Source organism: Peromyscus eremicus, chromosome 19 (genome assembly GCF_949786415.1).
Source record: "Peromyscus eremicus chromosome 19, PerEre_H2_v1, whole genome shotgun sequence".
Lineage (NCBI taxonomy): Eukaryota > Metazoa > Chordata > Mammalia > Rodentia > Cricetidae > Peromyscus > Peromyscus eremicus.
Genome location: NC_081435.1, coordinates 61241531 through 61269361, shown reverse-complemented (window position 1 = coordinate 61269361; position 27831 = coordinate 61241531). Strand labels below are relative to the sequence as shown.

Sequence of the window (27831 nt, the reverse complement as noted above, 5' to 3'; positions counted from 1 at the left end):
GAAATGACTTAGCGTGTGGAATTGTGCATGTGAGATACTTTCTTGAGCCATTAGCATAATTAGCTTGCTCCCACACCTAAACTTCGTATCATTTTGAAATTAAATTTTGAATTTGCACTATATTGAAATTACTAAAGTAACACAATGTAATGTAGCCCTTCAGATTGTCCAACATTTACTATAAAGACTGTTAGTATTAGGGCTTGGGAACATCGCTCAGTTGGTACAATTTTACCTACCATGCACAAAGCCACTGTTAGACCCCAGTATTGCATAAACCAGGTGTTGTGATACATACCTGTAACCCTGACACTCTAGAGATGGGGGCAGCTGTCGGATGTTCTAGTAAGTGGCAGTTTGTCTTTCCATTTCAGTAAGTTTCCTGTGAATCTTCTGTTTTTGTTTTTCAAGACAGGGTTTCTCTGTGTAACAGCCCTGGCTGTCCTGGAACTAGCTTTGTAGACCAGGCTAGCCTTGAACTCACAGAGATCTGCCTGCCTCTGCATGCACCACCACCACCTGGCTTCTGTCAATCATTCTTTAATCTAACTAAATTGGTTATTTAAACATGATTTAACATTAGCTCTTCTTGAACATTCCAAGATAGGTTGCCCTGTTGGAGTGCTATTGTGTGCCTTTGTTCTTTGAATTTGGTGGGGCAAGGTAATAATGTAAACAGTTTTTTATGAATTAAATGTATAGCCCCTTCGATCATAAGGGTGTCCAGTTTATTTTGGAAATACAGACAGTTCCACTAGCATCACATCTCTATAGACATAGTACTAAAATTGAATAAAGAAAAAATATGTGGAGACTTACCTTTCCTTAACAAGGCAGCATGGCAAGCTTGTTGTGTAACAGTAGTGTAATTATATCATACGCCTATATTTTAAACTTGGGGGGGCAGATCATGGTATAATAGAAAAAAAACATTGGATTTAGATTTATAAAAATTTGGATTCAAATTTAACTGCTACAAATTTTAGACAGTATTCACAAAGTACTTGGAAATGTCCTAGCCTTAGTTCTGCTGTGCTTGGTTCTTTTAATCAATGAATGGAAGGTGGTAACAGTCAGGCAGGGCTTTCAGAAAAGGTAAATGAACTGAGTGGCACACAGAGCGCCCAGCACAGAGCTAGTGGAACAGACGGACCACGAGTGGTAGGAAATTAATTTTGCTATTTCCCGCTTCATTTATGAGGTTCCCATCAGTCTTTATTATCTGAGGTGCTATTTATTAACCAGTGTTAATTTTATAAAGGAGGTAGAGTGTTAGGGTTTAAAGAGTTAGATGGATATTTTTCAGCTTCATCTGCCTGTGTACTATGCACAAAACAAGCTTTATTCTAATAAAAGGATTTAGATTAAAGGACTATGTTCTGTAGTAAACGAGTTCTTGTTTCTAGGTAATTTAGTAGTCTAACTTAACCGTAAGACTTACTCTTTTATGAATTTCCCTGAATAAGTGGCCAAAAAAATTGAGATGATTTCATCTTAACAGGGCAGGTGTCTGTTTGCCAGTGGCAGCCCATTTGAGCCAGTGAAACTCCAGGATGGACGAGTCTTCACCCCAGGCCAAGGAAACAATGCGTATATTTTCCCAGGTAAATGCCATCGTGACTGATGTTATAGATCCGTCGTTAATTGCATAAAATTGTTTCAGCACCAGCTGCTCTTCCAGAGAACCCTGGTTCGGTTCCCAGCACCCACATGGAGACTCACAGTTGTTTGTAACTCCAGTTCCAGGGCCTCTGGTGGCCTTGGCTGGCTTTTGCCAGCACTGTGTGAAAACAGTGCAGAGACATACATGCAGGCAAAATAGTCAGACACATAAAATAATAATTTTTTAAAAAAATTTCATGGAATTCTTTCGAATTTAAAGTTGACATAACCAATAGTATTTCCAGAAGTGTGATATTTTACAGGGAAACAAGGAATTCAGTAATTCTAATTTGCTCTGTTTTCTTTGAAAATCTATTCATTCTGTTAGACTTTATTATAGCGATAATGTAGTACCTGTGTCATGAAAGTACAGAGGAACAGAAGGTTAGGGTTGTTCAGCTCTGTTGGTACTTTTCATCACACTCTCTGATGTAACTGCTTTCGGGTTTTGCCCTTTTCCTGGTGGATACAGGCCATGGGTGTATCCCTCTGGCGTGGTTCTTCTAACTTGTCTGTAGATGTGAACTTCCTGCTGTGAGCCATCAACAATACTGCACACATCCCTTCCACTGTTTGCCGATCCTGCTGCCCACCGGGGGTGTCTTGCCTGTTCTCCTGAGTCGTTATCTTTACCTTACACAGCAAAGCGCTTTGTTGGAAGTTTACATTTGTGTGTCTGTGGTGTATATGCACACGTGTGTATGAGTGTGTGTCTGTAGTGTATGTGCACGTGCAGAGGCCAAAGGATGGCATCGGTGTCCTTTACTATTCTCTTTGCCTTATTCCTTTGAGGTATGGTCTCTTCTGAACCTAGAGTTCATGTTCTTTCAGCTAGACTGGCAGCCAGCAAACCCCAGCATTCCTGTTTCCATGCCTACAAACCAGTGCTGTGGTTATAAGCACATAAAAGACCAGGCTGGTTTTTTATGTGGGGGCTGGAATCCAACCTCAGGGCCTCATGCTTGTATAACAAGCCCTCTGAACCACGGAGCTGTCTCTTCAGAGACCATTGTCAGCTTGCCAATGGAGAAGGACAAAATTGCAGTGTTTAGCTTTTACCTTACCCCACCTCCGGGTTGGTTAGTTTCTAGTCTACATTGTGGAGAGTTTTTCAGCAAGTGTGCGGTGTTTTGTTGATTTGTCTGGATTGACTGAGTATTCCATAACATTATTATAAAAAAATCGTGATTACATAATTAGTATTCACCAACTAGTGTGATTTGTTAACTATAGAACTTGTTGTCACTGTGTTTTTCTGCAAATATCAAGCATGATGCCCCTTTCCATTTCACTTCACTCTTGATTTCTGCAGCAAACCGTCTCAGACCTCATCTTCTGCACAGGGGTGCTGTCCCACTCTATCCCGTGGTTCTAGAATATAGCTTTTGTTCTTTTTTTTTTTTTGGAGACAGAGTTTCTCTGTGTAGCCTTGGCTGTCCTTGGACATCTGTAGACCAGCCTGGCCTCTATCTCAGAGATCTTCCTGCCTCTGCCTCCGGAGTGCTGCAATTAAAGGTGTGTGCCACCACTTTCCGGCTTAGAATATATATTTGAATAAGCCTTTAAAACAGGAAAGGCGCAAAGCTACACAGAAAAACCCTGTCTCGAGAAAGCCAAGATATATATTTCTAAATAGTATGTTGTGGGGGGTCCATCCCCCCACCCTACTTTCCCCAAGGTACTCTTGTGCAGGAACAGCAGGAAAAATTAGATAGAAAGACAGCTGGAGAGAGAGAGAGAGACAGAAACACAGGATAGCCTCAGGAGGGCCTGGATCCTAATCCATTGGGCCCTGACTGTGTCTGCCAAAGGGTTTTTAAAGGAATGCCAAGGGGTAGAACAAAAGACATACACACACAGCCAAGTGCAGACAATCTCAGACACCTGGTAACTATGCACATGGTCCAGCCATCCCCTAGTGCAGCCCTGCTGTGTAAAGCAAGCTCAGCTCTAACTAGGAAACCTTTGTGGGCTCCCATAGTATGTGAAGGCAAGTATGTTCATACAGGCTTATGATCCTAGCACTTGGAAGTGGAGGCAGGAGAATTATCATGAGTTTGAGACCTGTCTGGGTCACCTAGCAAGTAAAGGCCAGCCCAGACTGCATAGTAAGACCCACTCTCTAGAAAAACAAAACCTATGAAAATGTTGTACGTTTGCTAATCTCACATATCTTTGTTTTGTCCTCTCACTGGATTATTTGAGCGAGATCTGTCATTGTCTTCAGGCCTTTGAGGCCTCTCCTTCACTCACTTCTGTTAGGCCCATGGTGGGAGTGGGAAATCTGTAGTCAGGACAGGCTCCATTCATTTACATAATACAGTGTTTTTCTCTCTCACAATATTCACAGTTTTCCCTTACAATTGATGGTTTTACCGGGATGTGTCTGGGGGTGGGATTATTTCCATTTGTCTTGCACATCTGTGGGTGAGCACCATCACTATAAAAACATGTTTACGTATGAATTTTTATTTACTTTTTTCCCCCATTTCCCTTCTTTTATTTCATCTTTTTCTACATGGAGCTTAATGTTTGATCATGGTTGAATCTCTATATTGTAGCTGACTTCTAAATCTCATTTTTACTTCCTCTTTATGTCTTGTAACATGGGAGGCTGCTGTGGTACTCACGCAGCTTGTGTCTGTTCTGGGTTTTAGCACGTTTAGTGTATTTCCTAAGTTTCTTTAAAGATAGCATACAATTTCATTCCTAGTAACTTCAGTATGTATCCAAAAACTAAGTAGGCCCTCCCTTCTCAGCCTTTGGCTAAGACAGTGAAGAGAAATCAGACACTTCAGTATTTTCATCGTGACCGCTGTATTGGTATCTGAATATAAGAGAAGTCTGTAGTTGCTTAGCAGCATGTTTATCAGTTCATGGGACTTAACAGTTTCTTATTCCCAATACCTTATTCTAGAATTGCATTTTTCATTTCTTTTTTTATTTTTACAGTTAAGGATTTTTTTTTCTCTGTCATTGGAAATATTTCTTCCTTTGTGTTTATTTCCATAAATTTCTGTTGGTCTTCAGTTGCCTTTTTATTTTTTCACTTTTTGTAATACTAAGGGTTGAATCCAGAACCTCATACAAAATAGACTAGTGCTCCACCATTGAGCGACATCTCAGCCCATTTAGAAAGACTGTATTGAGCAAAATGGGGATCTGGCATGAGTTCCTTTGTCACATGTTTCTTCTTCCCCCCTTGGGTCTTCCCTAAAGAGCTGGCAGCAGGCTCTGGCTAAGTTGTCAGTAATGCATGGCACCAGGCAGGCTCATTATTACCACTGTCAACGTAAACAAGGTGTTTATTTAACCTGTCTAGTGTCTTTGTTTTGTAATGCCCCCTTTTCTCTTCATGTTGTTGTGGTTGTCTCTTGAGATCTAGCATCTGTAAAGACACTCCTCTACCATCAATGATTTCTCTCTAGCATTTGGTAATATTTTAAATTGTCCTATTCTATCCAGCAGTATTTCTGTAGTGTAAAAATTTGAGAACCAAAAAGAGAATACTTTGCTGACTTTGACAAAGCAATTTTTAAATTTGTATTTGACTTTTTTAAAGATTTATTTAGTTTTTTTACTTTACGTATATGAGTATTTTGCCTGCATGTATGTGTATGCAACATGTGTGCCTGGTGCTCGTGGAGAACTCAGGTTCTCTGCTAGAGCATCTAGTGCTCTTGACCACTGGCCATCTCTCTAGCCCTTATATTTTACTCTTAAGAACTTTGGCAATTGATTCTTTACATATATAGCATTTTAAAGCCTTGGCTTTATGAGTGAAAGCTATTAGCCCTATGAAGAGACAAGATGGAAGTCAAAACAGACCCACCAGTGGGAGATTGTCTGAAAGTCTTATAAAAAGAAATTTAAAACTCAAAGGCTGTGATATGTCAGAACTACCAGTCCTACCACTCTAACAATGGGTAAGATTTAAAATTCAAAGCTGAGTATAATGGTCCAAGCTCGTAGTTTCAGTAGTTGGGAGACTAGGGCAGGAGAAGTGTGAGTTCAGAGCCATCATGGGCTACATATTTAGAAAAGATTAGAGGGCCTGGAGAAAGTGCTTGCTGCTTTTGCAGAGGGCCTAGGTTCAGTCCCAGCATCCATGTGGCATCACATAACCATCTGTAACTCCAGTTCCATGGGATTCAATGCCCTCTTCTGGCCTCTGCGGGCATCAGGCACATACATGATGCACATACACACATTCACAAATGCAGGCAAAATACTCATAAAATAAAAGTAAGTAAAGATGTACAGATAAATAGACAGCCTTCAAAGATCAAAAGGTGTAGGCAGAGTTTTCTCATCCCAGCAGCTGCTTCCAAATTACCACACAGAGGCTTATATTAATTGTAAATGCTCTGTTGATAGCTCAGGCTTGTTACTAGCTAACTCTTACATTTAAATTAGCCCATATTTCTAGTTATGCTTTGCCATGTGGCTCATGGCTTGTTACCTCATTTTCTGCACCTCATTTCTGCATCCTGCTTGTTCAGTGGCTAGTTAGCATCTCTCGACTTTCTTGACTCTGTCCTTCCTCCTCCCATCATTCTCTCTGCATCAGGCTGTCTTGCCCAGTCTCTTCTTGCCCTGCTATTGACCAGTCATTTTTTTTTTTAACCATGAGTATAATCCACAGCAAGAAGCCAATAGCATATTGATTGATAAGACATGGGATTCTGGGTCAAGATCAATGAGTAGAGAGCTTGGTGAGGTGGCCAGGGTTTGTAGCGCCCCCCCCCCCCCAACACACACTCTAAAAACACTCACTAATCAGGAAATAAACAACCAACGGATAAGTTGTGTTTGTCCTTCAGTGTTGTTTTAACTTCGGCACAATGGCTACTCCAAAATCTATAGCTATTGCAGACAGCAATTGCAACTCCACAGTTAACTGACCTGCTTCTCTGGCAGCAGCCAGCGGGACTTCTGTTCCTGCAGCACCAGCTCTGTCGCTGCCACTAAAGGTAGCTTTCACTAAATCTCTATGGTTCTATTTATAAATAAGACTCGAGATTCAAAAGCTGGGGTGAAAACCTGGGAGCTCAGAGAGGATGAATAGCAACTAGCTAACCCTCTCTCCTTGCTGGTGTCTCCAAAAGACCTGTGCTTCCTTGCCAAACCAGAAAAGGCTGCACCGCTTCACCAAACCAGAAAAGGCTGTGCCACTTTAGATCCCTCCCTGCTACTTCCTGTGTCTCTCTGGTGCTCTACGATCACTTCCTGTCAACTAGTTGCTAACTCAGCCACTTGACCCAAGGTTGATTTTAATTAATGCAAATACAAATTTGGGTTCACAGTGTAATCAAATATCCCTCAACACTAGAGGAAGGACAGTGTTGACATATTGTCCAGGTATGACTCCCCGGCTTATGAATGGCCACCTACACTGGGCTGAAACCCTACAGGACTGCACCTAGGAGTGGATTGTGGTTTACAGCTGTGGGTGGTCTGGAAAACCCCAGGCTTTGCCCTGGACTGCCAGTGCCTGGCAAAAGCAATCAGAAGTCTCTGAAAACACACCAGTCCTCAAGTTGTTTTTCTCAAGAAACATACAAATGCAACTCTTGTTTGGAGGGGGAAAGGAGACGTGTGCAGACACCTGACAACACCAGCAGATACCACAGGACAAGAAGACATGTTCAGGTCTACACAGAAGATAAGTGCCATAACACAAACATGATTATTGTTTTATAGCAATAAAAGCAAAGCTTCGGAACGTTGGTCAAAATCATTAACTTCTAGAATTGAGTAACAGCAATAATCTAATGGGTGGGGGAAGAGTAGACCAAAGCAGGTGACTGGAGGGCACTGCAGAAGAAACTGTAAGTGAAGCAGAGTCTAAAGGGAACGTATGGAGAAGCAAGGGAGAAGTCGACCTTTAATTGTCATTAAGTCAGTGAGAGTGGGAATGAAGCAGAGGCAGCCGTGTGGGCCGTGTGGCCAGGAATGCCTTCCAGTGTAGCTCAGGGAAACCTCTGTGGGGTAGACAGGAAGTCCCTGTCTAAGACCCTCACTGTGAGGCTTCAGAAAGTCCCAAGAAAGAGAAGTCGTGACAGCAGAAGGTGCAGCTGTGGGAACAACATCTTATTTCTCAGTATCGCTGCGGGCCAAGAGGCATTGGAGTGATCGGTTCTTGTTGCTTCTCGGAAATACTTGCCAACTAGATAGAATTCATTACACAGAGACAGTATCTCACAAGAATTGGGGCAAAATGGAGACATTTCAGAAATACCGAGAACTCACTGCCTGCATATTTGTATGAAATGAAAGGACAGGAAGTCTTGTTCCTTAGGCCAGTGGGAAACAGTCCCAGAAGCTCAGGGATGTAGGAGGGAATGGAGAGCAAGTCATGTTGTAGATGTGCAGTTGAAGCAAACTTGTATAGACAGCAAAACAGTGATGTTGTATTTCAAAAAAAATGTATCGAGACAAAATGCACAACAATGCATTCTCGGTTAAATAGACTTGACCTGTTAGCAGGGATTTGCCTTGTCTGGCAGGAAGATAAATTTTAAACTAATGGAAATTTTTAGTGAGGATACATGTTATAAACTTGAGGATGATCACTAGAATACTAGAAAAACTTACCATTTCCAGTCAGGGAATATTGAGGGATAAAATGCAACAATTAAAAAAAAAAAAGCAAGAAGGGGAAAAAAGGGATCATAGAGTGGACAGGACAAATATAAGACCAAACACTAGCTGTAGCCTTCAGCACTAAAGTGAGCTAGCCACTAACAGAGGCGGGAGGGAGAGGAGGGTGGTAAACTTTGGGGTTGGAGAAATGGTCAGCAATTGAGAGCACTGGCTGCTCTTCTAACATGTCATGTAAGAAAAGTCTCTCATTAAGAAAAATTTAAAAATGGTTGATATCATAAGAGGCCAAAGCAGTGTTTAAACAAAAACGGACATAAGTTGAGGGAACCACTTAAAAATAGATTTTGGGACAGGAGATAGCAAATGAATAAAGTTAGGTGTCAGCTCCAGAGGTACAAGTTCAGAAAATAGAAATTTCAGGACAAAGGAGAAAAATAAAAGCAAGTGGTGGGGGGTGGGGGTGGGGGGTGACATCAAAGACAAACATTTCTCCAAGTGGAAAGGCTCTGGTTCAGAGAGGGGCTGGGCTCACCGCGGAGTTCCAGACACAGTGGATTTGAGAACATACCCAAGACACAGTCATAAAATCAGAATCAAAGATCTCCGTGCTTCCAGAGATGAAAAGACAGTGCCCGAAGCTGGAAGCCAGGAGATGCAGAGCTATTTTCAAACGTAAATTCTAAGCCCAGAAGAGTGGAAATAGGTGAGCACATGTTTTCAGAAATGCAGAGTTTCAAAAATTAAAAATGCATTTCCCATCAGCTGTTCTCAGAACATTGCGGGAAAATCTGTCCTCCTAGAAAGAGAGGGTAACAAAAGACTAGGAAAGGGAGTTTAGTAAATGGACTCAAAGAAACACAGACCCTAAATGATGGGGTGGAGAATCAGCTGAGCGAAGAGAGCTGCCCCAAAGGTTCATGCCAGTATATAAACAGGGTGCCAAAGTACAAGAAGATCGGGCAATTAAAGACGAGTTCTGAGATGAAATAATGTTAATTAATAAAGATGACAGTAAAGGGGAAAACAGAACAGTAAACTCGGGGAAAAGAAAACGTATACAGAAGCGGACGTGGCCCCAGCACAGCATTAACACGGCCTGGACTGAGCAGCACTTAGAAAGCCATACTGTAAACCGTGCATGTAAACTGGACCCCAGTTCTGTTTTTGTCCATATTGGGAAGAGAGAGAAGCCGGGAAACAGCAAGAGGGCAGGATGCTTGTGTTCAGCCAGGAGGAATCAGGTCTCTAAAGCTCAAAACTGAAAGAAATTAAAGTATCAGAGACTCAGAAAGAGTGAACTCATCAGCTGGAGGGCTGACAGGAGCTGCTGCTGGGGAGTCGGGTCCAAGGTGGCTTGGGCCTGCTTTGTTGTCTCTTCCCTTAGAGGTTGGTGAATGCGCGTTTGTGTGTGGCTGCGGGCGTTTCTGTGTGTGTGTGTGTGTGTGTGTGTGTGTGTGTGTGTGTGTCTGTCTGTCTGTCTGTCTGTCTCGCTTGCTCTTGTTCTTTGGCACTGGGAGTTGAAGCAGGCCCTGACACAAACCCCTGAGTACTCACTGTGTTTATAAAGGTAAAACAATTGAGAAAGCCACTTACTTCTAAAATGATTTTGTTAATGAATGAGAAGCAGACATTGACGAGATCGTTCCCTTTCACTTTGGTCTGGTTTTGCTTTCTCTGGGGCTGTTTGGGCCGGGAGTTTATTACCGTGTATTTCTTTTTCTCAGTTTAGGAATTCAGCCTGTCATAATTTGAAAAGTGACCTTATTAAATAAATAAGCTGTGTAATGTGTATTCTAGGTGTGGCTTTAGCTGTTATTCTCTGTCAAACCCGGCACATCAGTGACAGTGTTTTCTTGGAAGCTGCAAAGGTAATGTTTTAAATATTGCTGATTGTATAAAGTATGGATTATAGAGGTGAATTGATCTTAAAACCAGAGTGGGTTAACTATCCTTATGGATGGAAAGGAAGTTAGCAGTCCATTTCTTTTTAATTTGTCTACTTTTGTATTATGTCAATTTTTTAAAATCATAACTTTTTCAAATGCCTGATTATGAGTTGTGAATAGTTCATATTTCTAACCTTTGTACCTATGTCTCATATATATGTGTGTGTGTGTGTGTGTGTGTGTGTGTGTATGAAGGTGACATAGCACTCATGCCCTACCCTGGGTCTCATGTGACCTGTCATGTGAAGGTAACGCTCTGACAGCGTCGACGGTGATAACGGTAGAAGATAAAATATAACTCCTTCCATATTCGTAGTGGAACACCACACTCTCAGTAGGAATTCTGAAGAAGTCACATTAACTCTAGTGCTGATGTGTATTTCCTTCTGTGATGTTGGTATGTGTGAAGCAGAACATGCCATTAAGTCTTTAGATCTGGTTATTGATTTATTGCTGAACAGTGAGCAGTGTTGTTTGGGTTCTGTTGTGTTTTGGTGGGGCTTTTTGATTTTATTTTTTTAGACAGACCCTCATCGTGTAGTGTCACAGTGTAGACAAGGCTGGCCTCAAACTCACAGGCTCACCTGCTTCTGCTTCTGGGTGCTAAGATTAAAGGTGTGTTCCACCATGCCCAGCCTTGATGGCAGTTTTAATTTCTATATTGGTTTAGTGTAGTCCTATAAGAAATAAAAATTCTGCTGTCTATACTTTTTTCTTTCTCCAATGCTTTCTTCATTTTACTAGATTCTTCTGTTGAAACAAAAACATGATGCTGGTTTTCCTTTCAGGCCCTGACAAGTCAGTTGACAGATGAAGAGTTAGCCCAAGGGAGGCTTTACCCATCACTTGCTAATATTCAGGAAGTTTCTGTTAACATAGCTATTAAAGTAAGTAATCTGTGCCATCTTACATGAACTCTAATGACATTTTCTTGTCCTAGTAATACAAGTGCATTAGAAATAAGTTACATTTAGAAGGAAATTTTACCTGATACATGTTCTGATGGTTTTGTTTAAGAAGGGAGTGACGTAGCCCAGGCTGCTATGTCCAATATGACCCAGTGAAGGAGACGTGCTCTGCGTTACTGTAGGCTTGTGAACCTAGGCTCGTTGCACCCCTAGCCCGGGGAAGGGAGGGAATCTGCTGCCGCTTGCTTCAGAGTTTAGCCTTCCTTTCGAAGAGAAAAGGCTCAGGGAAATGTGCATGTCTTTGGAGCCTGCAACCCCGACCACCTCTTTATAGCACAGGGGCCAGCGGGAGCGTTGTGCATCATCAGGACAGGGCTGATGATGCACTGTGTGTTCCCCAGTAGCCGCTCCAGTCACCCCTGCGTGCCTGCATGACCCACTGGGGCTCTTATCTAATGGCTTGCTTTTAGCCATTTGTCAGCATGTCTGAGGGGGAAATGCCAAGGCGAACTGCTGTGTTACTGGGCCTCACGGCCCGGATTAAAGCACAAGCTCAGGTTCACTTCGGCAGCACCGGAACGTTGTAGCTGCCTGCTGTTACCTGCATTCTGAGAAGGGCCTCTTCCCTGGAAGAGTCTTGTCCCTCCTTTAGTAGAGGTTTTTTCCCTTTCCTTTTTTTTTTTAATTATTCTCATTTTATTGTATAAGTGTTGTGTCTACATGTATGTTAAATATACCACGTGATGATGGTGCCCAGGAAGGCCAGAAGAGGGTATCAGATCTTCTGGAACTGGAATTGTAGGCAATTGTGATTCACCATATGGGGTGCTGGGAACTAAACCCCCACTCCCACACCCCACACCCCACACCCCACACCCCACCCCGTCCTTGGCAAGAGCATCAAGTGGTTCTAACCACTGAACCATCTCTTCGGCCCAGAATTTTAAGTTTCTTTGTTATAGGTTTTTCAAGACAGAGTTTCTCTGTGTAGCTTTGTGCCTATCCTAGATCTCACTCTGTAGCCCAGGCTGGCCTCAAATTGACAGAGATCCGCCTGCCTCTGCCTCCTGAGTGCTGGGATTAAAGGCGTGTGCCACCACTGCCGGGCTTTGTTATCTTATATTCTTAACTCAGTGGATAGGCCGAGGAATTTTAAGAACTTTTAGTTTATTCAACTCTTGGGATTTTTTTTTCTGCAGAGTTTTACATTTTAATCAAAAGTGAACATTTTTTTCCTTTAAGAGGATGCACTAAAAAATATAAGGGTTTAGAGTTTGAGAGGAAGCGGTGTTTATCACACTAAACAGCATATCTCAGATGGGAAAACGCATCAGAATTGCCTGTACTGCTTGTTAGCAGAGTCCTGGGCCCTGGGACCAGGCTTTGGTCATAAGAGGCAGTGTAGATTTAGGGGGAAGCCCAGGATTTGCATTTCCAAGTTCCCAGTCTGAGGACTGGGATTAGCACTGGCATGAACATCGGGGTGCCATCTGGATTGCCTGGGAGCTAAGCACTGTTCTGTGTATCCCAGCAGTGTCTCCTATGTTGTAGGAAGGAGGAACTGTCTAGAACCAAGAACAGGAAGTTTCAAACAGGAGAGCTTGCATGCACAAAGATTCACAAAAGAACATGGTACAGATCAGGATTCACTCTGAAGGCAGTGACAGCCGCTGAGGGGTTGAGTCGGCCTTATGTACTTCAAGAGAGTGGCTAACAGCCGCCATGCTTCTGGATGTGTCTGTTCCTTTGTCAGTTCTAATTTTTTTGGGGGAGAGGGGGTGGGCACACACATATTTAAGATTGCATTTTGCTCTTTGGGGCGGTTCTGATTAGGAGGCAGAGTCACCTGAACAGCACAGCCTTTCAGCAGGGCTGTGGGAATGCTGGCTGGTACATATATCACTTGCATGTAGATTTGCCTACTAGAATTTCAATTTGTTTGTTGAATTTAGAGAAATACTATAATTCTTTTCTACATCAAGAAAGGTGACCAGAACATATCCAAGTTGTCATGAGATGACAGATAATTTTTATCTTTCAAATTTTGCATAATTTTAAAATAATTTGAAATTAGTCAAAGTAATATTATTTTATATTTTGGAAAAAGAAAAGTGCCATTTTTCTGTATTTGCGTCTGTGTGTTGTAATGCTGTTTTAGTTCTCTGATAGGTTAACATTCAGAGCCTAAGCACAGTAATGCTGTTTATTTTCCAGGTTGCAGAATACCTGTATGCTAATAAAATGGCTTTCCGATACCCAGAACCTGAAGACAAGGCCAAGTACATTAAAGAGAGAATATGGCGGAGTGATTATGTTTCCCTGCTGCCGGATGTGTACGATTGGCCAGAGTCTTCATTGAAGCCTCCTCAGATATCAGAATAGACGCTTTCCCATTGAGACGCTCCATGCTGCAGGGAACCACTATTTTTAGACAAAAAGATAACATTCTCAGAGTTGCAGTCGTCTGTGTGTTATTCTTCCACACCACTTTGCCTGGCATTTTTTTTTTTTTTTCCTGTGAATCTCTTTCGTTGGGAACAGATACGTTGAATATACTGTTAATGCCCACCCATGCCCACAGTCCGGTACTACGAATGCTGTAGTTCTGCTGGAGGTCGCCCCGTGTGCTCCTACTTGAGCCTGCCACGGTGTTTTTGCTGTTACATGAATGTATCTTCCACTTCCACTCAGTTCCTCAAGGGCTGTGGATATGAATACAAAATGTTGAGAAGAAACCAAAATTTAACCTAACTCCAAAGAAAAACTGTCAGTAGCTAAAACTGTTCTTTTATATATGCTTCATTTTACTTTCATGCTCTGGAATCCTTTTGTAGTAGACAGATATGGGGAAATATGAAAAAAATTCCCGATTTCCTAGAACTAAATCGTGGCTAACTATAACATTATAGCAGAGTGGGAGGAGCCACCACTGCCTTTAGACAGGCTGAGCAGTCATCTGCAACAGTGTACAAAAAGCCACTTTTGTCTAATAAAAGTCATACCTTACATTTCATTGTTTCAGCTACATTATCTTATTGACCAAACAGAAACTTAGGTGTGTTGATTTTGAAAACACAGTTTCATCGTCTTCAATTCTAGTTGAAGGAGAGTCATCTACCTAACATCTTAGGACGACTGTCATGTGATTTAGAAATCCTATCTGAAGTACTTCACCACAGTCTATACCTTTTTTTCTGTCCCCCGTGTTCTTTATTTTGCAGTAGTTAGAGATTCTCCTATGACACGTTCCTTTGAATATTGGTAGTGACATCTTTCTCTGCTGAGAATAGATAATAGGTTTCCAAGCTCAGTGGATATAAAGAAAGTAGAATTAGACCAGGAAATGCCTTCTTTTGTTTTCTCATGGCAGGGTCTCACTATGTAGCTCTGGCTGTCCTAGAACTCACTCTGTAGACCAGGCTGGCCTAGAACTCAGAGGTCTTACCTGCCTCTGCCTCCAGAGTGCTGGGATTAAAGGTGTGTACCACTACACCTGGCAGGAAATGTCGTTTTTATCCCAGGAAGATGTTAAGTGCTGTATGAAGACATCAGTGTTCATGGGTCACATGTTGGGGATTCTGAAGGAACTCTCTGAAGTGTTTTGAGAAATAGCAATGTGGCTGGGACATTTGCCTATCTCAGTGCTTTGAGGGACAAAGCTTGTTTTTGTTTTGAGACCAGCAAGCTGGCCTGGAACTCACTATATGTCCCTGGCTTGCTTCCAAGTGCTGAGATCATAGTTATGAACCACATACTCAGGGACAGAACTTAAAAATGCTCACCCTGGAATGGATGTAGTACAAAGCAATTCATAGGTACATATCACAGTACATATTTCATACTCTGTAGGTGGAAAGGACCACCTTTCCAGCTTCCTGCTTAAAGAGATTAAAATTCTGATATTTAAGACTGCTTAATGTGCACCAGACCCCAGGTTCAGTCCATAGGACCACCCCCAAAAAAGCAGGTTTGAAATGGCATTGCCATTTTAAGTATGGGTAGATAGGGTAGTTAATAGTAGTCAGAAGTCTGTTTAGTAAAATAAGTAAATCATAGTTTTATTCATCTAAAGATGAAAGATTATATGGGCGTGGGTCCAGCACTGAGGCAGGAGGACCTCAAGTTCGAAGCCAGACTGGACTACTTAGTATCATCCTGTCTAGAAAAAAACCCACAAAATGAAAACAAGATGGTTCAGTGGTTAAGGCCCTTGTTCCTAAGCCTTGACACTTAAATTTATTCCTGGGACTCGTGGTGGAAAGAAAGAACCAACTTTCAGAAGTTGTCCTCTGACACACACACACACCATAAATGTAACAAAAATCATGAAATAGGCTTTTTTTTTATGTTCTTGTTAACATTATGTATGTAAAATCTTAGTTTGGAACATTGCAGGTATAAAAATTGCCAGCTTTTTGCTTATTTACTGAAGGTGAGGACATATGCTGAATTAAAGTAGTCTTACCAAGATGTTGCTTATTAAATATCTAGTACAATTCACAGCAGTCATTTTTAAGGAGAATATGGCAAAATGAAATACAACCTGCTTATAAATATCAATTATTGGATGTCAGTTTCGATGTTTTTTAATCTAAGAGTGGGAGGCCATGATGGCATCATATTGAGGGGGAGAAATATTTGGGCCTTCTATGGGCAAGAAGGCAATTATTTGGAAGAGTGGTAATGGGCTTATACTCAGTGGAGTAGATGAGCTTCCAGTCATCAGTAGGAAAAGGGTCCCTGTTTTCTTTCTTTCCATTGTGATGCACAGATGTTAATGTTCTAAGAGTTTCCTTAAACCGTTCTCCAAGAGTGGCTTCTTAACTACAAGTTTGCTTCAGAACCACCTTTCAAATGGCGATTATCTCTCCTCCCCGCCTTCAGCCGCCTAAATGACCTCCTAGGGAGGGGAGCCTTGGCAGGTATTTCCAGCGGAACCTCCAGGGTTCTGATGGGCACCTTGTTCTCACAGTCACTGCCGTAATGTGGGACATCGCGGTCATCTGGATGGTTGGCCCCATGCTGCTGGTGCTGCTGGTGCAGTTTCAGGATGGGGTTCACAACCTTGCAATTTTTTTTCTTATTTTTTATTAAATTAATTTTCATACTGTATTTTGATCCTGTTTCTCCTCCCGATCTTCCCCATGCTCCTACCCACTTGATGTTCATTCTCTGGGTCTCTGCTTCCTCAACAACAAAGACGACAAATGGAGTGTCACTGGGCATATCAGCACACTCCAGGGGACTGTCACTGGGTATGTCAACACACTCTAGGGCGGTCCCCATGCCTAGGAGTAGTTGTCTAACACAAAACAGACTCATGTTTTTCCGTCTGGGTGTGTACTTTTGTTTTAGCTTACTGTTTGGTTGTTGAGGTCTCAGATTTCTAATGACCTCACAGGTGGTGCCCATGTGGTTGGAGAGAACTGGCCAGGCAGTTTTACGTTGCACGCACTTTTACATTTAGTGCTCAGACGCTGTATGCTTCAACATGTATGAAAAGAGTCCGCTGAAACTATCCTATACAGAACAGCCTGCATCTAATTTTCCTTAGTTGATACAGGATGTTTTTGGAGGTTAATAAGGACGCTTTTGATATATTTTTTTCTGAAAACATAATCTGTAATACTTTATTAAGCTCATAGAATCTAGTGACCAGTTTGTATTTGTGACACAGCAGCTGTCCAGTGGCTATTTGTGGGGTGGTGGTCTTTGTTCTCTGGAAGGACTTGCTGGTCCTTGACTTTTCTCTAAATTCCTGGCTTCTGGAGAGGAGATTTTACAAAGTTACTGATGAATTCAGACTGACGTCCTATGGAGTGCAGAGTGGAACATTCGTCATTGCTCCCACGGGATGGTGACGTGCAAAGAGCCTTGCCTTGGGGGAAAGTACAGATGTCCCTGGAGCTTTTTGTTTGGGGCTTTCTTGTCAGTGTTCTGGAATTCACCTACACAGAACCAGCCCTAGTACAAACCTCAAAGCTCCTTACTGGGATTCCATTTCCAGAATCCTGCAGGGAACAGCAGCAGCATCCTGTTGCCATTCAAGATGTACTCCAGTGCAGACAGACATGTTGCTGACTGCACACCTGGACGTGTCTCTTACCAACCAGTGTGATTTGCACTTTGTACATGATGTTAAAACGAGACTCACTAGCCAGAGGTGCTGCGAGCCTCTAATCCCAGCACATGGGAAGTAGGAGGAGAAGGATCGGGAGTTAAAGGCCACCTTCAACAACGGAGGTCAATCCAGCCTGGGTTCCATGAGACCCTGCCTCACAAACCCAAACCCCTAAAGATGAGCGAACGATACGCACTAGATACGTTAAATGTTCACGATAATTCAGCTGTAGAAAAACCACCTCATCTGAAGTCAGATGTCTTAATATGTGCTGGAAGAAAGAGTGCTGGGTTTATGTTTTTTCTTTCAAATTTCAAGACATTCAGGTAGTCCAAAGGAGGACATGCCTTGGGGAACTCTCTAATCTTTACTGGCACTTAAAGTATCACTTAGGTTTTAAAGCAATATCTTAAAGAAAATTGTGTCCCTCAGAGAGAAAAAGGAAATGGTCTAAATAGTTGGTTTGTGTTACTTTCACATTTAATTTTACCTTGTGTGCTTCCAGGAAAGGCCCAGGCTAGCACACAAGTAAGTATATCTTTGGCTAAGTAATTATTTCCTCAATAAATGGACTCTTTAATTTTTTTTCTGCCACATAAAAATATGTGCAGTCTGAGTACCTTAGACATTGTTCCTACACTTCATATCCTCTAAGTCTTAGACGCCCAGACATCTGTTGGTTTATGTTCTTCGGTTTTCAGGACCTTTGTTTGCTTTCACTGGGCTTCTTTATTTCTGATTTGGGGGCAGGGCCATTGTAACGTCGTCAAGCCTTACACTAGCTTAGCTACCCCCCTACCCCACCCCCACCCCCGTGCCGGAATGGTCTGCGCACATTCTAGAAAGTGTTTTCTCTTTTCTAACTGCATGCTTCCAGAAAATTATGGCTTTCGTGTGGTCATTGGGTTGTCACCAATGCATTTCATGTGCAGTTGCCAAGTCATGACATACTCACCCGTGTGGCTGTGCCTGCCCCATGTCAGGTGTTCAAAGCGTCTTGCACGTTTACACTGGAGCATTGTGTTTCTGACCCTGTATTACAAACAAGGACAGAGTCCTAGGGAAGTTAAAGAGCTCATGGTGAGCTGCCAAGCTGGGGCTCAGCTCAGACCCCTGTCAACGAAGGGCCAGCCTCTGCAGCCAATTTTGTCTGAGTGGAAATTCTTCACCTATTTGTACAAGATTAGTTTTGAGTCCTCTTGAATGCATTTTACCAGTTCATGTGATTTTTTCCACTTTGTTCCTACTTAATAATTCAAATACCCAACAAACCCCTTATTTGTTAAGTATTGGGTGTGTATATTAAGGGGTTTTTTGGTTTGGTTTGGTTTGGTTTGGTTTGAATGTGATAGGTTATACCAAAGAGTCTCAATAGCTAGTTCACTAACATCTCTAGATTTGGTAATATTCACAGAGCCACCAGCTACTGTCACTTTCCTGCAGATCAGGGTCAGTGACACTTTCTCGTCACTCACTTTGTTAATCTGCTCCTGTCAGCGCGCACCTGGAACATACTCTCAGTGACGTTTATTGTGTTCTGTGCACACACAACTTCAATGAAGGAGGGGTATGTGTGGAATAAGGAATTTCTGGAAAGCCATGTTTGCTAAGTATTTGATAAAATTTCTACTCAGTGTTTTTATTGTACTTTGCCTAATAAGCTTTAACATCAGCAGGAGGTAAAACTGTATTTTTCCACTTGGCGTTATTGTCTCTCCTTCAGTAATATCAGCAGCCATCAGTTGCTGACTTGGAGAAACCACACATTGCATGTCATCGCTCAGCTTTTCTCACCTTTGTGTTAAGGTAAAATAACGGGATGACTAGTCTTGTGGTGATTCCCTAATGGAGAGTACATCATGCTGTGTTGACTTCTTACACATAGTCCCGAGACTGGTATAAAAACTTGATCATTATGGGAACTATTTTTCCTTTTTTGTGATTTATTATTACTTGTAATGAGATGTGTTCTTATATTTTCTTAGTAAAATTTTTCTTAAGCATAAATGGTTGGTGACCTCGTTTTTTATTAATTAAATTTATTTGTTCATTTTACATCCATCCCAACTGCAGTTTCCCCTCCCTCCTCTCCTCCCAATCCCTCCCCCCACCCTTCCCCATCCACTCCTCCTCTATTTCTGTTCAGAAAAGGCAGGCTTCCCATGGGTATCAACAAGGCATAGCATATCAGGTTGCTGCAGGACTAAGCTCCTCCCATGGTATTATAAAGGCTGGGCAAAGCAACCCAGTATGAGGAATAGGTTCCCCAAACCAGCCGAAGCATTAGGGACAGCCCCTGCTCCAGTTGCTAGGAGTCCTACAAGTAGACCAAGCTACACAACTGAGTGACCTTGTTTTTAAGGAGTGTATAGGGTACCTTCAAAGCTTGATATTATTGAGAATCCCTCCTTTCCTCTCCTCTCTTCCCAGATACTTGACCCCTCGGGGATTTGTTATACTTAACTCACTCATAGAACACGACTTTGCTCCTCATCTTTGCCCTTTATTTTCTTCTGTTCCATTCCCTACTCTTTGTATCTCCTTATTTAGATTAATTGCAATGGTAAAGGAGACCCGAACTCCATGCCAGCGCTTTTAGAAAAGCGTGCTGACTTGATGGGGGAGGTGCGTGTTGTAATCAGTAGCGACCACTGTTTACGCAATCCAGCACTGTTCTAGGTATCTGGCAGAATAACTCATTAAACTTCATAACACTTAGGGGATGTCAATATTTCCCTATTTACAGATGCAAAATCTGAGGCCATAGTGGTGTCAAGTATCTGAGACGGCAATGGTAAGATTCAAACCTCCCCCATCACTGTCTGATGGAACCTCAGTCCCGGACGAAATCTCCGGTCAGTGCAGCAAAGGGTGACTACAGAGCCTGTCATTGTCAGTTGGTCAAAATCACCACCTTCAAGAAACCCTTCCTGTTGCCTGGCATGTCCCTGTGATACCCACTCTCTCAGATCTCCGACGTCGTCCTGCACCTTCATGCTCTGCAGATGCCTGGCTTCCGGCTCACAGAGAAAGAGAATGATCAGAAGAGGGCGCCCTGGAGCTCTCACCATCATTCTCCAGGCTTGCAACTCATCTAGGCTTGTGTTCCGTTGCATGTAAATCATTCATAGGACATCAGGGGTTGGGGATTTAGCTCAGTGGTAGAGCGCTTGCCTAGCAAGCGCAAGGCCCTGGGTTCGGTCCTCAGCTCCGGGAAAAAAAAAAAAAGCACATCAACCCCAGATGAGGCCATGCTGATCAGGATGGAACCAGATAAAAACAGGAGCTTTCTGTAAACCTTGTCTGTACCTAGTTAAACACACAGGCATTGACTGCTGAGACCACAAAAAAAAAGATCATCCCCCTCCCTCTCCTGGCCAGGATGATCATCAGGATGATCAAGTGCTGATTCTTGGCGGAGAGCTTGTTGAGATTAGCTGTCCTAGAAGTGTCTCCGCTTTCTGACCCCCCCAATCCTGAGTGAACCTCAACTTCGGTGCTCCTGCAAGTTCACCTAACCAGATCCACCTCTTGCAAGAGGTCTAGTTATTCACTTTTTAAAATTTGTCTATGGAGTCTGGGGATCAAATCCTCATGCATGCAAGGTAAGCCTTCTGAGCTCAGCTCAGAGAGTACCGACTTACTACGACACCCCATATTTCCCTGCAGTATACATACTCCCTCACAGGAATAAGCAATGGCCCGACTTGGTGAGCTACACATACATTCGTAGAGGCCTTTGGCTAGAAGACACTGACAGCCTCCAACTACACACACCTAAACAAACAAAAGCACCAGGACCATGTGCTCTTTGGGCTCCGGGCTCATTGCCGCTCTGTCCGAGAGCTTGGTGCCATTGGGTCTGCTGTCTTGCTGGCCATCAGTCCTCCCGCCCTCCCGCCCTCTGCAGTTCACTAGCACCGGGATGCAAACATGCTTCAACTGCCCTCATCCTGAAAGTAGCGTGGCGAGGGCTGGTAGATGCTCTTCCTCTCAGGATGTCGCCCCCAAACAAAACTCAGCAAAGGAATTTTGAACTAACTTCTTCTTCCTGGCCTCAGTTCTCACTGTGCAATCTCTGGCAGTACTGGCGACTGAACCCAGGGCCTGCCACAGGCTCAGCAAATGCTTCCCCACCGAGCTGCAAAGCCAGTCCCCTCCGCTTTGTCCTGTATCACTCCATCGAGGCCTTCACACCGATCCCACACTCAGAGATCTTCCCATTGCTAATCAAAGGCCAAATTTAAATTGCCGTAATCCCATATGCATGCATACAGGTCATTTCTTCTGGCTTTTATATTTGTTTTGACCAGGGGCAGGGGCAGGGACAGGAAGATGATTATGTCCACGTTACAGGGCAGGTGCAGGGAGAATGCCAGGGACTTGGCAGCCTTGACTCAGAGCACAGAGTTTACTGTTTGCCTCATTGTTCCCTCTCTCTTCCTCCTCTGTCACTCTGTACACATAAAGGTTATTTTCAGAATGACTGAGAATGGGCTGCAGACATGGTGTTCCTTTACCCCAGGCTACACACTGGACCTCCAAAGCCGCCTCCACACTCACTGCACCTCTGCCTGGAACTCTCAGAGCTCACAACATCTGCACCTCCTTCAGCTTTCAGGGCTATCACTTCAGGAAGGCTTTCTCTGACTCACCCTCTAATAACTGCAGCCGAGACTCTGCAGCACCCCTCTCCAATTTTCTCCCCTATCTGATACAGTGAGAACACTTATTTATTTGTCTCTCCTCAACTGAGTAAGAATGCTATACATACGAGGCTTTTTCCTTTCATGTTTACAAAAACACCTGAATTTCTCCCCCAGCATCCCCACCACAGCCTCCTGACCTCTGGTATGTGTGGACTTCCCTTCACCCCCTGCCCCGCCCCCGAGGAAGCAATGCTGCAGCCCACAGGATCTCAGTTTCAATTCTTTCACTGTCTACCTGGAGACTCGGGTGTGGCAACCACGAGAATGCTTTCATCATGTCGGATTAGGAGCCACAAGTGCCACACTCTGAAATCATCTTCCCTTTGAACTTGGAAGACAGGCTGCCTTTGGACTCTCTCAGCCAACAACTTAGGGCAGCAGGCAGAGAATGGCAGGCCCTTTCCTAGGAGCCAAGGACTGACTTCTAAAGGGCAACATCAGCTCATGGCTCCCCAGTGGTCTTGCAGAACAAAACTGTATTTCCATGTGCTTTCTTGTCCACACCTGTCTTCCTTACCTGTCTCCTGCACACTGCATCACATTTCCATCGTGTTTTGAAGGCTCTCACAGCCTTGCTCGCTCCCTCCTGCTCTGACCAAACAGGTCTCCTAATATGCTCCTTGCATGTTTAATTTCATCTTCTGTGTTTCTTGGAAGGCCCAGGCTAGCACAGATGACTCTGGAAATGTGTCTGCAGATAGGAAACACTAAAATGATGGGAACTATTGGTGAGGTAATTAGAATTTCTGTGTTCTTAATACATACCATTCTCTCCTCCCACCCCCAGATTTACTGTCCCAGCTTCAGTCTATACTGTGAAATAACCTCAGACAGTTTGGAAACATGCTATTAAATAAGGCACTTTAAATTTAATGGCAATACCAAAAAAGTTTTACATGTGAGTAAGGTTCAGGTAACCTCTACTGCATTATGACTAGGAATTAATGAAAACAAGTCTTAAAACAACTCTCATATTCAGTAAGCAAATATTCTATTAACAAGCAGACTTACATTATTAGTCAGCCTTAGTTTTAGAGGGCTATCATAGTAAAATGCTAGAGACGAGCAATTAAACAACAGGAATTTGTTTTCACATAGCTCTAGAGGCTGAAGCTACGGGACAGCTAAACCATCTTGGTTGGTTTCTGGTGAGGGTCCTCCTCCCAGCTTGGATATTAGCTCCCCCATCCTTGGAAGATGAATCCAAGACCCACAGGGGATGCTGGACGTTGTCAGAAGTCAGATGAGGGAGCTGAGCTCCATGATGTTATCTTCAGAAGCCTGAAGAGTTCCCACAATCTTTTAGGAACCTCGATGCAGGACAAACAGAGAATCATGGCTTCAGTATAGAAAAGAACTTAAAAGCTCATCAGTATGAAGCAGAATTGGAGATTTTATTCATGATACTTTAATGCAGTATGGGTATGGTGGTGCACCCCTTTAATCTCAGCAGTCAGAAGGCAGAGGTAGGTAGATCTTTGTGAATTCTCAGCCAGCCTGGTCTACATAGCAAGTTCCAGAACAGCCAGGGCTATATAGAGAAACCCTGTCTCAAAACAAACAAACAAATAAATAAATAAGTAAATAAAGTATTTTAATACAGGTTTTAAGCATGAAATGAGGGTTAAGAGAAAGTGAGCTGGTCAGAAAGAACCTATAACATACTCAAATGTCAAGTGGGCTCAAGGAAGACCTGCAATTGCTCTCTTAGTATTAGATATGGCTCCATTTTGGTGGCTTTCAGGTTACATCTTAAAAGGTTAGTAAGAGGGGCTAGAGAGATGGCTCAGCAGTTAAGACCACTGGCTGTCCTTCTAGGGGACCTGGGTTCGGTTCTCAACACCTACACGGCAGCTCCTAGCTCTCTGTAACTCCAGTTGCAGAGGATCTGATGCCCCCTTCTGGCCTCTGTGAGTGCTGCATGCAAGTGGTGCACAGGCATTCATGCAGATAAAACACCCATACCCATGAGATACATTTTTTTAAAAAGTTATTAAGGGTGCTCACTTCAGCAGCACACATACTAAAATTAGAACAACACAGAGAAGACTAGCATGGCCCCTATGCAAGGGTGACATGCAAATTTGTGAAGCAGTCAATATTTTTATACCCATAGGAGGCCTGCCCCTTTCTGAACAGAAACAGAGGAGGAGTGGATTGAGGGGATTGAATCGGATTTTTTCTTTGGAGCGCCAGCACACAAGTAATGACATGGAGTCTTATTATTAATTATGAAAGCTTGTCCTTAGCTTAGGCTTGTCCCACTAACTCTTATAACTTAAATTAACCTGTTTTTATTAATCTATGCTTACCATGTGGTTTTTTTTTTTTTTTGGGTTTTTTTTTTTTTTTTTTTTTTTTTTTTTTTACCTTTCTTTCATTCTGTGTCCGATTCCCTGTGTCTCATTGGCATCTCACTGGTGTAATTCACATGCCTAGATTCCTCCTCCTCTTTTTGTCTCTCCCCAGAAATCCTGCCTATCCTCCCTGCCTAGCTATTGGCCCGTTCAGCTATTTATTACACCAATCACAACAATTCATCTTCACAGTGTACAAATATACCACAACATCCCCCTCTTTGTCTAAATAAAAAGAAAAGGTTTTAACTCTAACATAGTAAAACTATATACAATAAGAACAGTTATCAAGTAAGAATTACATTCACAATGTCCAGTCCATTTGTATTTGGCATATTCAGAGAAAATACTCTATTACCTATCTTATCTTGATGAATACAAAGTTTTATACCTAGACCATTTTCTATCATAATTTGTATTACCATCCTAACAATATCTTTTTAGACCTTAAAACATTTTCTTAGATAAACAATTTAAGCTTTTATGTCTCCCAACCTTATACACTTTACACCTCTTTTGGGAGTTTCTTTTTCAAATTTGGTAACAAGGAAAACTGTAACTGTAACTATCTAGTCTTCAACCCCATCAAAGACCCAAGAAGGATATACTATTACCTGAGTAAACAGGAAGTGCAGAGCAAAAAAAACTCCCAAAACTATAGAAATGACAGAGACATCTGGCTGTCTGGACAGTCACCCAAGGTTTTTCTGCAATGTTGAAGCATCCACCTTTAACTTACAGGCCTAGAATATCTGACAGACTTTTCTGTGAAGCAGGAATTTTGAAGGATTGCCCTACCTTGTCTTGACAAAGTTTGGCAGTCGCTTTCTTTTGTGTCCTCTTGTCCAATTTGAATAGCATACTGTCAGCAGTCGAGGCAAGGGCAGTTTGTTGCCCAAATGGCTAGCTTTGTCACATTGAAAGAAAACTCCATATGGAGGTTCTTTGAAGTCCATCATCCTTTTTTGAAGTATTGGTGCTGCCAGAAACAGAAGTATCTCACTGTCATGAAAAACCTTGTGTTATTAAAACATTTTAAATGCCATATTCTATAGGTCTCTGAAGTGTTTAAAGATCATCTATCTATTTAAAATATATCTCTGTTTGACCTTGAAGAGATACCTAACATGACTATAAGTTTGATTGTTATAGATGACTAACTATTAACCTATCTTTCTTTATTGTTCTAAATATCTTTCAAGGACTAGAAATTTACATTACATTTTAAAATGAGCTGCATAGGTACCATACCTTAAACAAGAATAGAAACTTATATACAGTATAACAAAAATAATCTTAAATTTGTATCAATATATAAAAACCCATACCAATGTAAAATATTTGAGACTAGTAGTTGTCCAAAAGTAGTCTTAACAATCTACCCTTTTATCCATCATTTCTATACTATATCCCCCCTTTCCCCTTCAGAAAGAGATCTGAATCTAATCTCCTTTGTTCAGTGTTTTTCCTGACCATGACCAACAACAACTTGTAACCAACCCCTATAAACAATGACAAGCATCCATAATCCATTGAATGATCAAAAACTACCTACTTGGGAATGTGGGCATCATGTTCTCTAGACTGCTTCCTGTTATCTGGGGGCAACAGCCTCTTTAGGCGACCCAGAGAAAATTGGGATAATGGTCAAGTCCTGGGAGAGCTAGCTGTGTCATTTGTTGTCCAGTCTGTGTAGTGGGAAAGTGCAGGGCTCATCTGAAGTTCTGGCTGGAGTAGTGCATGTGGTTGAACCATCTCGGCTAGCCACTTTGAAGTTGTGCTGGATGCAGAATGTTGGGGAAACTGCAACAGAAGTACTCTGAGATGTGGTGATATTGTGTCCCCCAATACATTGTGCACCCTAATAAACTTATCTGGGGTCAGAGAACAGAAAAGCCACTAGACAGACATAGAGGCCAGAAAATGGTGGCACACATGCCTTTAATCCTAGAATTCCAGAGACAGAGACCCGTCTGGATCTCTGTGAGTTCAAAGCCACACTGGAAACAGCCAGGCATGGTGACACACGCCTTTAATCCCAGGAAGTGATGGCCGGAAGCAGAAAGGTATATCAGGCATGAGGACCAGGAACTGTCTTGTTAAGCTTTTAGCTTTTAGCAGCAGTTTAGCTGAGATCCATTCGGATGAGGATTCTGAGGCATCCAGTTTGAGGAAACAGGATCGGCTGAGAAGTTATCGAGGTGAGGTTAGCTGTGGCTTGTTCTGCTTCTCTGATCTTTCAGCATTCACCCCAATACCTGGCTCCAGGTTTGTTTTTATTAATAAGACCTTTTAAGATTATGCTACACTGAGAGGCTGGATCACCTGGGCTACTTGTCTTCACTGGAGTCTGGTCCTTTTTTCTGAAAACATACAAACTTTCAAAGGTAACATATATATCTGCATTAGCATGAGTATGGAATATGTGTTTTGTACAAGTCAGCTAAAGATGATTTTCTGTTTTATGTTTGAATAGTAAAAGGCATCTGACAACTTTAATTTAGCTATTTTACTTTACATGAAAAATCATTTATAATCCAATTTGTTCCATGGAAACAGAAAAAACAAACAAAAACCAAGCAGATGCAAACAGTGAATACTTATACATAGTCATACATAAAGACTGATTAAGAAAAACCAGAGTGATCTGCGTTGCCCCATGGGTTCATGGTAACATCCATGCCCCTGCTACTGCTGAGGACCATGTCTGGGTCCATGGTCCTACTGCAGCCACGGTCTGTGTTGCCACTAAAGACCATACAGATGCTCAGGTTCTAAGCTGCCACCTGTGGCCATGTTGGGGTCCGAAGGACATGCCACTGCCGGGGGCTAGGCTGATCTGAGTGGCCTGTTCTGCCACCCGGGGCCTGAGCTTCTGCCAAGGGCCCTGTCAGGATCCGTGGCCCTAATACAGTCAGGTTCTGTGTGTATGTCTGTAGCTCCTATTACCAACAAAGGCTGTGCAGATGGCTGGTGTCTGGACCGACACTTGAGGTCATGTTTGTGTTTGAGGGTCATACTGCCACTGGGGCCATTCAGATAGGGTGGCCTACACTGCTACCTGGGGCTATGGTGACATCCGGGCCAAACTGTAGCTGGGGGCCATGTCTGGGTCTATGGCCCTACTGCAGCCAGGCTCTGTGTTGATGTCCATGTCTCCTGTTACCATAGAAGGCTGTGCAAATGGCCAGGATCTGAGCTGCCACCTGGGGCCATGTTGGAGTCTGGGGACCACACTGTTGCTGAGCCCATGCCAATCTGAGAGGTCTGTGCTGCCACCAGGGGCCATGGTGACATCTGGGCCCAAGCTGCCGCTGCTGGTCATGTCTAGGTCTGTGGTCCTGCTGCCCCTAAGGTCTGGGTTGATGTCCGTTGCCTGTGTTACCACAGTGGCCCATGTGAATCATGTGTTGAACCATGTGTTGAAGTATGAGGGCTGTGCTGAGCTGGCCCCACCCCTTACTCGATCTGGTCCCCCAACCACAGAGCTGACCCCTTACCCCTCACTGGCCCTGGGATAGA

General features: G+C 42.9%; 1 protein-coding gene and 1 non-coding gene across 2 annotated transcripts in view; both read left to right on the top strand.

Moving 5' to 3' along the window:
* The window catches only part of Me2 (malic enzyme 2), a 48429-nt gene extending 34299 nt beyond the window's left edge, over positions 1-14130 (top strand). The window contains exons 13-16 of the mRNA XM_059245874.1: positions 1502-1604; positions 10066-10136; positions 11003-11101; positions 13337-14130. Of these exons, the coding sequence (XP_059101857.1) occupies positions 1502-1604; positions 10066-10136; positions 11003-11101; positions 13337-13504 (441 nt within the window). The 3' untranslated portion in view covers positions 13505-14130. The remainder of the gene's footprint in view (positions 1-1501; positions 1605-10065; positions 10137-11002; positions 11102-13336) is intronic.
* A 9821-nt stretch (positions 14131-23951) lies between these two features.
* Positions 23952-24058, top strand: LOC131896244 (U6 spliceosomal RNA). The gene has a single exon (XR_009375405.1). It is a non-coding gene; the product is annotated as a U6 spliceosomal RNA (small nuclear RNA).
* The last annotated feature ends 3773 nt before the right edge of the window (positions 24059-27831 follow it).